The following is a 12,810-nucleotide window of genomic DNA, read 5'->3' on the forward strand; positions in this document are numbered from 1 at the left end:
TACATTTAAAGAGTCCATTCATATGACGTCAAAGAAAAAAAATTCCATTAGCTCACAATAGGCTAGTACCGGTACCATAAAAAAATGTCTTTATTTACACGAGATATTTACCGAGGGTTCATAGACATTGGTGCACCGAGTGAGTTCTTTTAGCATTACATTTAAAGAGTCCATTCATATAACGTCAAAGAAAAAAAATTCCATTACCTCACAATAGGCTAGTACCGGTACCATAAAAAAATGTCTTTATTTACACGAGATATTTAACGAGGGTTCATAGACATTGGTGCACTGAGTTCTAATAGAATTTAATTAAAGAGGATCAAAGCCGCATTGTTTTTGCGTTTTTTCTGTCAGTTGGTCTGTCCGTTATCTTGATATAAAAAAAAACAACAACTAAAAATTATTAAAAATTGATTAACCTTTATTTTACGTTTCAAAACATCGCAATAATTTTTAGGTATGAACACAATTGAAAAGATTATATAATAGATTGTTCCGGATGTTTGTATAAATAGTAAAAGAAAATAAGAATTTCAGATAAATGTAATACCGTTAATTAAATTTTTTGGATGGTCTCGTATAAAAATTAGATGTACTACAGCCATGTGGAGAGACTTTCATACCTTACTTTGGTGTTTGGATTCTGTTTTCCTTAAAAATGGGAACATAATATTAACAATAAGATTTTTTAATGTTTTAGGTAGAAAGTTAATTGTACCATAAGAGAGAAGTGAGTTAAAATATTTTTCATAAAAATCCGTAAAAACATTATTTCGTAAGTGAGAAGATTATTTGTTTATTAATTAGAAGAGGGAGTTCAAACAATTATTTGGCGTTAGTAGATTTTTAAATAAATTCGGAAATTTCTGGCGACGATTTGTAAGAAACAAAATCCGGAACATTCTTTATTGATTACAAAACTTCTATGTTATGTTTCAGCAAGAAAATTAAATGTCTAAAAAGTAATTTTCAGTAATCAATTCTAGTAAATTACTTTTTTTAAAGCCCTGAACAACCTATTGTCGATATTTTTAAAATTTGTTTAAAGATAAAAATACGGAACAATTTGATATTGATAACCAAATTATAGTGACGCATTGTCAAATAATATAAGTGTAATATTAGTAAATTATGCGATTTCAAACAATCATTAGGCATAATTCATGTTTTATAAAACAATATCCAGAACATTTTTACACTTAATGAAATATAAGTCAGCATAGAAATTTTGATTTAGAATTAATATGCTATTTACATAAAAAACGAACAACATATTATTGATAATGTGTTTTTGCAACGTTTAAGCATGGAAATTGAATGTAATATAAGTTAGAAGAGCAAACAAACATTTGTTGGCGTTGATTAGTTTTGCACAAAAAAATCCGGAACAATCGATTTTTTATACTTAAAACTATTGAGATGTTACGGGAGGAACATTAAGGGTTAATCAGATTTTCAATAGCTTTTAGAGTTCCAGTTTTTTTTAATCTAATCGCGACGGACAGACCGACCAACAGACAAAACGCACAAAAATAATCTTCTTTTATTCGGATGGGGGCACTAAACAAAAAATAAATAAAATCTGATTATTTAAAAAAGTTTAAGGAATTGGTTTAGCACATAATCGTGTTGCAACGTTACGCTACTGCACGAAAATGGCTGCATAAAAAGTCCATTTTAAAAAAATTTGCGTGATATTTACATACAAAATGCATTCTTAGCCTTTTTAAACAAACAGAAATGTTTTCTTTTAATTTTAGCAGCTAGTTGACCAGAAAAAACATCTTTAACTATTATTTATATTTGTTGTAATCATTTCCTGTACATTTTTTAAATATATTTGACTTAGTGATACTGAAAATACACATAAATTGTCAATCATTGTTAGCATATTGTAACATTGCCTCCCTTACATTTACGTAATTGTTTTAGAATTGGTGTATTTTTATGAAAAAATCGCTTCCATAATTAATTTTATAAATTAAACGGTTTGCTTTTAGAAAACAAAAAGTAGCCGTTGCACCTAAACTTTTCAAGCCGCATTTAATGATGAAATAATATTTTTCATATCTCTTCTAGTTTTCGAGATCTGAGTGTGACAGACGGACAGACAGACATTTTGCACAAACCTAATTGCGGCCTTTTCCACTTACGGGGGCCGCTAAAAAGGCGCTAAATGTTTTTTATTGTTATATTTTTAACCCCTTAGTAACAACATCTTTAGGAACTTATTTATAACGATATAAGTGGTCACAGGCTTTAAATTTCAATTCTTTTTTTTAGCGGCCTCCGAAAGGGGAAATAATGCTATTAGTTTTATATGGAATGTTTGTCCCTCCGTCCGTCCGGTTTAGATCTCGTATACTAGAAAAGAAAATTTGACACCATAATATTTTAGACCATTCAAAGTTTTGATGCAACGGCTGCTTTTTTTTCTTTTCGGCAAGCAAAAAATCTAATTTTTTAAACCACTTTTATATATCCTTGGTCTGCTGTACCGCTGGGGCACCACATAAGATCTGTCAACCTTCTTTCTCCATTCTTCTCAGTCATTTTTCTTTGATAGAATTTCATTCCGATGTTCTTAAAACTATTGAAACTTTCCTTTTTACCTGCCTTTGTGGATCACTTCGGAGGCCGATTTTGAGTTTGCGTTTCCCCACAAACTGTCTTTGTAACTTTGTCTTTTACCGAAATAATACACCAAAGTAATAAGACAGAACATTTACACAAGACGGAGAAATGTGTACAATTTACCAATGCTAGCAGTACACACCGGCTACGCCCCTTAATTTGTTCCCAGGCTTTATAATGTTTAATATAGCCGGAACACTTCCTTCTTTTCTTTTTTTTTCTATAAACGTGCTTTATTTGAAACGTAAACTTAACAGACTTTTTAGCTCGTACATTAATGGATCTGTTACAATGGAATTTTACGGCCCACTCTCTCTTTGCTTCTCTCTCTCTCTCTCTCTCTCTCACTCTCTTTTTTCTACAACGAAAAGTTAGTCCTTCAGGCACATTCCCGTTACCATCATTACAGTTCTCTTTGAATTTTGTTCTCTAAATAAAAAGAAATATCAATTTGGTTTTATTCATTGTAATAGTTTATTTGACCCCTTTTGAATGTTTCAAAATAAGAATAGATCTAGAAATATTTTTCAATGCTATTAGGATTAGAGTTGTTTTTAGCGGCCACCGAAAGGGGCAAAACGGTATTAGTTTTAGTGGAATGTCTGTCCGTCCGTCACGTTTAGATCTCGTAAACTAGAAAAGATAGTGAAAATCCAATCACAATATTTAAGACCATTCAAATTTATGATGCAACGGCTACTTTTTTCTTTTCTGAATTGAAAAATCTCATTTGGAGCACCACACAAGATCTGTCAACCTTTCATTCAGATATTCTTTATGAAAATATTGATATTCTTTCTGAAAATTCTGATACCTGCTTGGGTGGACCACTTCGGGGGCCGATTTTGAGTTAATGTTTCTACACATATTGTCTTTACAACCTTTTTTAAAATAATTAGTTTGTTTAAAGTTTTAGTTCTAACCTATTCCTAAGATTGTATAATTTAATGCTTCTCTCTGGACATCATTATCAAAGAAGATACAGGCCACAAGTTGTTTGTTTGTTTTTCTACAGGTTTTCAAACCATCCAGGTGGAAATTTTTCATTTTGTGTAAGCAGGTAAGTTATTTTTGTAAAATGTAAAATGTTTTACATGTTTTGGATGTTCCTTCAGCGTTGAAGATAGTTTACTTCCTAGTCCAAACCTCCCGCAGAACGAGGGGGGATGGGAGAGGGCAGGGTTTGAACCCTCGACCGTCGATAAATCCGAACGACATTCTAGCGCGCAAACCGCACGACCAGGCAGCCATACAGTTATATAAAACTACACTGATATAGTAGAATTGTGTGGTTGAAATTTGCTGTTGTATCAGAAAGCCAATCACTAAATGGGTCATGCTGGGGTAACTCCCATACAACACGTGAAAGAAAGCGGGTAGTGAGTCTTGAAGTCACCTTGTCCCCATAAAAGGAAGGACCAGTTCTCTCTCTCTCTCTCTCTCAAACTCTCTCCGAGATATAGATAGATAGATAGATAGATAGATAGATAGATAGATAGATAGATAGATAGATAGATAGATAGATAGATTGATAGATAGATAGATAGATAGATAGATAGATAGATTGATTGATAGATAGATAGATAGATAGATAGATAGATAGATAGATAGATAGATAGATAGATAGATAGATAGATAGATAGATAGATAGATGATAGATAGATAGATAGATAGATAGATGATAGATAGATAGATAGATAGATAGATAGATAGATAGATAGATGATAGATAGATAGATAGATAGATAGATAGATAGATAGATAGATAGATAGATAGATAGATGGATAGATGAATGGATGGATGGATGGATGGATGGATGGATGGGTGGGTGGGTGGATGGTGAGTGAGTGAGTGAGTGAGTGAGTGAGTGAGTGAGTGAGTGAGTTAGTGAGTGAGTGAGTGAGTGAGTGACATCATAACTTGATTGTCACCCATAATACATCTCATCAACTAACCAACGTTGCTTTCTCGCTGCTGCCATCATTGTGTTTACTCATTGGAATGTGTATTCAAGATGTGGGCTAACGTTAACACCAGTAGTCAAATAAAATAAAACAAATCTCAGAGTTCTTCGAACTTATTGAATTTTATTTGGGTATTCCCGACATAAAAGCCAATGTTGACGGATTTTTAGCGCCCCGAAAAGGGAAAAAGATGCTATTGGTTTTGTGTGGCCTGTCTGTCCGTCCGTACCGTTTAGATTTTAGAAACTAGAAGAGAAAATGAAAATAGGACATAATGATATTTTAGCTCATTCAAAGTTCTGGTGCAACGGCTCCTTTTTTTTCCGAAAGTGAACCATCTAATTTTTAAAATTTTTTATGCTAGCAGATTTTTCAAAAATTACACCTCTTTTCCGTAAAATACTTCGGAGGAGGTAATTTTTTTTAAATGTTAAGAGACTTCTTCATTAATAAATCAAGCTTCATTCATAGATTCGCGCAATGAAACAAAAAAATTGCATCTAAGGTCACAATTTTAAAAGTGAATGGGTCATAATAAAATATATTTTCCATTTATTAACTAGCTCATTGAATAGAACACTGTTTCAAATGTTGGTTTTAAAGAGAATTTTTATACGAACTTCGTCTTGTTATAAGTTTAGAAAATAACGAACTACTTTTATAGCGCGGATGGCGGTACGCATGGCAGAGTCATAAAAATATATTTATAATATAATATAATTTTAATGTATTGATAAATATCATTAAGGCAATCACTTATCTTCTGACAGTTTAGGGGCGCAGATTTATCTCTTTTGTAAACAATAGTATAACATTAAGATAAGAATCGGAGACGAATAGCATAGTACATTATTACCCTGTAACAAAAAGCCTACTGTTCATGATCAAAACATTGGCCTATATCTAGGTTTAGTAATTTTAAAATTAAACGTGAACATTCATACGAGTTCTAGTCTAGATATAGTATATTATATAATATTCTATATCAAGATTCTGTATTACATGTAGTTCTAGAACTAGATCTAGACATAGATCTAGACTTAGATTGACTTAGATCTAGATTTAGACTTAAAGCTAACTCTAGATCTAGACTTAGGTCTATTTCTAGATCTAGTTCTAAACCTAGACTTAGATCTTGAATCTAGATTTAGATCTAAAACTAGGTCTAGATCTAACTAGATCTATGTCTAGTTTGTATGACAAATGACAATGGAGATATTAATTTTTATTTCGATGGGAAAGTCTTTAGTCATGTGTACACAATTGTAGTTTAAAGTAGGTCATGAATAATTTGTTGTCGTGTTGACAATTAATCTAATTTTATTAGAAGAAGAAATCTTTTTTAGCGTCACTTTGTTACATGTTGTTTAGTTTGAATGTATGGATAAAGGTAGTCATCATTATTTTAAAACACTCTATAAGTGTACGCTAAATGAATATATGGAGATGCTATGGCTGAGAGGTAAAGCACTTGGAAATGAAAGCCTCAGGTTCGAATTCTGGTGAAGACTCTAGGTGGACCACTCCGCGGGCCGATTTTAGTTTGTGTTTCCACACCTTGTTTTATTTGTTTATTAAAACAAATCCACAGTAGACAAAATAGAGAAACAAACTGTGCCTTGATTCAATAAAAAATATTCATCTCACTCTTCTCACTTAGGACACTCTGAAGCTAATGCCTTGCGTGGAGATACTCGCGTATGTTATCTCGAATAATGAGCTAGTGCAAAAAGTCGATGCTTCCGAAATTTTGTGCTGAATGTTGTAGTAAGGTTGTAGTAAGGACCTGGAGCGAAGTGGGGAAGGCTGTCGTTTGTCCACATTTGGGTTAAGTAGCAAAGGACTGGTATACTTAGTAGTAAGACTCTGAAGAAGCTGAAGGATGTTATGTGTTTGCCCTAGTGAATAAACACAACTATTTTTTTTCCTTTTTTCGTTGAGTGCCTACCCTAGAGTTGCTTAAATATAATCAGATTTTATTTATTATTTATTTAGTGACCCCATTAGGATAAAAGCCGCTTATTGTTCTGCGTTTTGTCTGTTGGTCAATCTGTCCGTCACGTTTAGTTAAAAAAAAAACAAAAAAAAATTTTGGAAAGTTTAAGTAACCTTTAATGTTCCTTCCGAAACAATGCAATAGATTTAAGGATCTATAATAGAATAAGTTGTTAGGATGTTTTGTTTTCGTGAAAAAAAATCAATGCCAACAAATGCTTGTACGCTCTTGAAACTGATAATACATTAACGTTTCGTGCTAAAATGTTGCAAAACTCATGATCATAGATAATATGTTGTTGCGTTTTTTTTAAAGGATATATCATATAAATGCTAAATAAAAATCTCTATATAGACATGAATTTCATTACTTAAATTTGCTTCGGATTTTGTTTGAATAAAAAAAAATTGCTTGCAATGATTTTTTGAAATGTCATAATTGAACTATAATACATTTATATTCTTGTACAATGGACGTCACAATAGTTGAATTATCGATGTCAAATTGTTCCCTAATTCAACTTTAAACAAATTTATGTCAAAACATTTGTTTTATATCGACAATAGGTTGTTCAGGATTTTTAAATAAGAAAGTAATGTACAAGAAACGATTCTTACAAGTCACTTTTAGACTTGTTTTACATTTAATTTCTTGCTGAAACATCACAAAAGACTTTTTATCGGTAAATAGTGTCTGTGACTATTTTTTTTACCTTGACCTACAGTACTTAAATTTTTTACAAATCGTCGCCAAAATTGCTCCGAATTTTTATGAATACTCTACCAACACCTGCTCTCAAATGACTGTTTAAAATCACTCTTTTGATAAAAATTATAATTTTCTTGGTAACACGTTGCAAAAAATCATTTTCTAAAATCGGTTATTCTGGATTTTTATGAAAAAAAAAACAAACTAAATTCTATTTCTTAAAATTCGCACTTCTAGCTTAAACTACATTTAATTTTCTCCCTAAAACGTTTGCAAAATCTAATTGTCGTTAATATTAGTTTCCCGATTTTTAAAGAAAACAAATTCCAAACACCAAAGAATGGTAGGGAAATCTCACCAAAAGTCTATGGTATACCTAATTTTTAAACCAGACCATCACAAAAATTTAATTTTATTAACGGTAACTAACAGACCTTTACTTTATCTTTATCAATCCCTTAGTCTGTTGGACCGTTGGGGCACCACGCAAGACTCGTCGATCGTCTTTCTTCATTCCTCTCTGTCTTTTGCTTTGTTTAGAACCTCTTACAATGGCAGGCCCGTCCATTCTTTTATGTTGTCCTCCCATCGATTTTTCTGTATGCCTCTTCTTATTTTTCCTGGTAGCCTACTGTTCCCTGAAGGAAGGTCTTTGCAAGCCCCAAAGATCTTCTAATATGGCCATAGTTTCATAGCTATGCTCTTACTACATTGCAAATACAACACATTTTTTTCTGGAATAGATAAGATTTACTGATTTAGATTAAGACTTTAAGGATCGCGATCTAAAAAAATATATTCGAAAAATGATATTTAAAAAAAATGCTCATTTGTAAGTAATACATTGATGCCATCGCCCCTTCCTACGCCACCAAATCGGCCAACGTGCTAGAGGAGGGTGAAATAATCTAAAAATATGTTTTAAAATATAAATAATTAGTATATATTATTAACATACGTAATAAATTCGCATACAAAATGTCGGTTGGCCGCCAGTACTGGGATATTGAGCAGACTTTGCAGAAGTACAAGCTCGATACCTGTATTTTTTTAATAATTACTAAACACCTCCAAAATTATCTAAAATCGCTCGACTGACATATTGTACATAACCGGTATTATTGCCGATATGTGTAATATATATATATATATATATATATATATATCTTTATCAATAATAGGCTTTTAGTTTGTTAATGCCTGGTCGCGCGGTTGGCGCACTGGACTTATTGTCTCGACGGTTCTAGGTTCATACTCTGCTCACTGCCATTTCTCGTCGTCCAGTGGAAGGTTTGGACTAGGAAGTAGATTATCTTTATCTTTAAAGAAACATCTGAGACATGTAAAACATTTTACAGAAAAAAAAAAATTCTTTTTAACGTCAAATAAATCTTTGAAACAGTATTAATTTTGACAATCAAAACAGAATTACGTCTTGAATATGCCTTGCAAATAAGCGGATCTGATAGGGATCCGACGGGGGCCTCTCTGGATTTGTATGATAACGCAAACTCTCTTCGTAATATTGTTTACCCTTGTTTTATATTTGTTTCACTAAAAAAATATTAGCTCAATTTATATAGTGTTCTTTGTTTGTTTGTCTGTTGTTAAATTTTTTTTTGTTCTCCTATGTAAGGCTTTGTCCACCGAATATATACGTGTCTGTTAACCCTATGAAAGAAACTTAGCGATAACGTTATGTATTCGTATTTCTTCTAGGAATTGTACGCATATTAACGATGAATGCAGAAAAAGTAATGAATGTTGCAAATTTAAAGATCTTCTAGTCACTTGCAGGTGGGTTTATTTACTATCACACATTGTAATATAAAAGCAAAAATCCATAAATAACAATCCTTTAAGTAACCTTAAAGTGGTGTACAGATTATGGCAGGACAGTTAATATTCAATTTTTTTTTTTTTTGTAAATATATATTTTTGCACTTTTCAGCAATGTAGAATCCTTATTCTAAGCCAGGGGGGATAACCTTTTTCTACCGAAGGTCTCATAAAAACGATGTTCCGGTGCGCACCGTCACAAAAAGCACTTTATATTTTTGTGGCGGTACGCACCAGTACAGCGTGCCGGCATGTTTTTCAATGTTAAGAAAAAAGTTTTACTTTTCTTTTATTTTAACGTTTATTATTATTTCATTATATTATTAATTTTTTAAAAATTGAATGTGAAACTGCTTAATAAAGTAATAAATCAATTGAAATAGTGCAAACCTTTAAATACTCCGGTACTATCTTAGACAATAAACTAAATTTTACTGCAAATACTGATTATATCAGCAAAAAAGGGCAGCAAAGATTACGATTACTGAGAAAGCTGTCCTCTTTTAATGTTAGCAAAAATGCCTTGGCTGTGTTTTATAAGGCTCACATCTGCAATATTTTAAGTTTTAATATCACTGCCTGGTATTGCAATCTAAACATTAAAAATAAACTTGATAAAGTCATTGACAAAACAGAAAAAAAAAACATTTTTGGCAGCTGTTTGAGACGAAAAAGGGAAAAAGATTCTAGAAATAAAAAAACACCATTTGGGTTAGGATTTTGTGATTTTACAAAAGAGATACATACAAGAAGCCAATAACAAAAACTCTTTTAATGCACAAATTGTAAGACAAATTTCCTTATGGCTATAAAGATTATTATTTTTATTATTATTAATTGTAAAATAAAATTGTTTTAGACATTTAGTATCTTTGCAGTTGTGACTTAGCTTGCATCGAGATGCAAACTGTTAGTTAAAAGTTAAGCAATCCATCACTGAGCACCGGCATCTATTTTTGTTACTAAAAAGTGCTATAAATATGTACTCACAACTTTGAAAAATACTAAAAAACTAACTGTCTTATTAATAGACATGTGTACTTTATTACACATTTACTTTTTAATTTTTTACACTCCCGATTGAGGTATTATAAAAGCAATTTCTGAAAGCAATTTACAAATATTTGTTTGTCTTCTTCACATCATATTTCAGTTTTGTAGTTGTACTTAATGTGAAGTGTTTAACTGATTAAAATAGTGTATAATGTTCCGGAACTTTGTAACTAGCTTACTAGTTGTTATCCTTGTGATTGATGTCAAATTACACTCAGTCAGCATCGACCTGTTCTAACAATAAAAAAATGCTTTTTCAATGTCATATGCAAAACAAATGATATTTGCCATATTTTACATCAGCTACTGACTCCATCATCCCAGATATCCCTGTACAAAATACACAAAGTTTCATATACCATTTGTTTATGGAATTTGTTTTGTTTTGCTTTTTTGAAAAATGGAATAACCCTTTTCTTTATCATGAGCAAATCAGGTTGCTTATTTTGCTGGATTTTTTTCAGAATCTTTCCTGTTGCAACACATTTTGTGCAATAAAGGCTGGTTACATAAACATCAAGTTCATGTCCAGAAAAGATGACCTTAACTTCATCTGCCCCATAGACATAGACTTTACGTGTCCAGTTTGGACCTCTATCACATTTCCTACTTTTATTAAGGATGTGTGTCCTCTTGTCAGCCATCTACCATCAAAACATAGTGCAATGTCCAGTGGGGCATCGTTTTATGCTTTTTTTTTTTATAAAATTGAATAAAACTAAGACTAAGTCTAAGATTGCTTGAGAAAAAAAAGTAAACATAGGACTTGACTTTGTTAGAAAATTTTCCGACAGTTTTGTAACATTTAGCAAACTGAACGTCACACAAAATGTGTTTAATTCGTGGAGTCCTAAGTTCACAGGGAGGTGCGATTGCTAAGCTGTAAAGCGGTTAATTTTCGAATTGGGTGTCCCGGGTTCGCTTCCTGGTGAAGACTGTGTTTTTTAAATTCAGGATCTTTGGGCGCCTCTGAGGCCACCCAGCTATAATCGTTACCTGACATCAGTTGGGGAAAAGTAAAGGCGGGTGGTCGTTGTGCTGGCCACATGACAACCTTGTTTACCACAGGCCACAAAAACGACTACAACATCATCTGGCCTATAGACCACAAGGTCTGAAAGGGGAATTTTACTTTTTACTAAGTCCACAGACACTGCAGATGCAAAAACGTCTCAATTTACTGAAAACGGTTTAGATAGCTTATTACAAATAGTGCCATCTGTGTCAGATACATCAACAAATGTTGATACAAATCTTTTTCTTGACAAACAAATTCATTAGTGTTGTTTAGTGCCAAACAAAGCAATCTTTTTCAATCTAAAAGAAACAGCTGTATATATCTTGTAGGAAGTATTTTAAAATAAGTAATTATTTTCCAAACAAGAAAATGGTATCGATATGTCAGAAATGGTTTGGCTATTTAAAATATGTTAAAACTGAAAATCTATATTTTTGCTCTATTTACCCAAATTTGGTGTCCCGCATATCGAAGCGGGACATTATACACTTTCTCCATGAAAGTGGCACAATGGGCGTCGCGCCCACACGTTAGGAAAAGCGGGGCATGCATGTAATTTGCGCGAAATTATGGATGGAGCTATTAAAATATATGTCAACATGGCTAAACTTACAATCATACTGAACTAATTTCTATTAAAAAATTTTGAACACATATTTGAATATTTTTTTTTACTAAATAATGAAATGAATAGACTACATCTTTCATGTTCATGAGTAAAAACAAAATAAAAACAAATCTTTGCTAAGTGTAAATCTTAGAATTAGATTTAGCCTCGGATCGCGAGACGTTCTGTTCTGCGCATGCGTGACCTTTTGGTTGTGTCTTATGTTAACATAGCTTTTCAACCTAGATCCAAGAAAGTTTAATACTTTCATAGAATTGGGCAGCTTTTTTTAGGGTCTTCATTTTGTTGGTGATCTACTTTACATATGATCTTTTCCAGTTAGTAAACTAGAATTTAAGCAAAGGTTTATCAAGATTGGTCAAACGGTTTTTAAATACATAAATACATTCATATATGCGCCTTACTGTTCGTTTTACAGACCATCGCCTTCTTTTTGCCAAATTAAACATTTCTATAGAAGCTTTTAAAAAAGGCTATCTCGACCCAGAAACAAACTGAAGCCAACTAGAACACATTGTCCAGTTTGCAACAGCCAGAGCAGTTGGTTATTGTAGTACAACCAACAGAGCTTTGTGTCATACTTTACAGGCAAAAGTTCCTTTACAGGTCTTGTGTCATACTTTGCAGACAAAAGTTTCTTTACAGATCTTGTGTCATACTTTACAGTCAAAAGTTTACGAATTTAAAAACAAATGATGGCTGGATCTTTCAGAAGACTTACGAAGATACACCGACGCAGCAGACATGCACTCTTTCTTTTAAATCACTATACAATGGCGCCTCTAAGAACACCGACTATCTCGTCCTGTTCACCAAAAAGGCTGAAATACTCAAACAGAAATACGGTACAGATTACTAGAGTTAGTTTGTTGTCAGTCAATGGGTTGTCTCGACTTTTGTATGTATCATTTCTATACTCACAGTTTTCAACGAGTAAGTCTTTACTTGCGTTCTCATGTTCTTATTA

General features: G+C 32.5%; 1 protein-coding gene across 3 annotated transcripts in view; it reads left to right on the forward strand.

Moving 5' to 3' along the window:
• Positions 1–12,810, forward strand: part of LOC106072964 (exported protein YdbA-like) — a 56,178-nt gene that overhangs the window by 21,115 nt on the left and 22,253 nt on the right. For 2 of the 3 annotated variants that reach the window (XM_056004100.1, XM_056004101.1), the window contains 2 exons: positions 3,653–3,697; positions 9,025–9,102. In XM_056004100.1, coding sequence (XP_055860075.1) covers positions 3,653–3,697; positions 9,025–9,102 — 123 coding nt within the window. Of the gene's footprint in view, positions 1–3,650; positions 3,698–9,024; positions 9,103–12,810 lie in introns of those variants that run through there. The other variant, XM_056004099.1, reaches the window with a different exon arrangement.

The sequence above is a fragment of the Biomphalaria glabrata genome, chromosome 11, assembly GCF_947242115.1.
Source record: "Biomphalaria glabrata chromosome 11, xgBioGlab47.1, whole genome shotgun sequence".
Classification (NCBI taxonomy): Eukaryota; Metazoa; Mollusca; class Gastropoda; family Planorbidae; genus Biomphalaria; species Biomphalaria glabrata.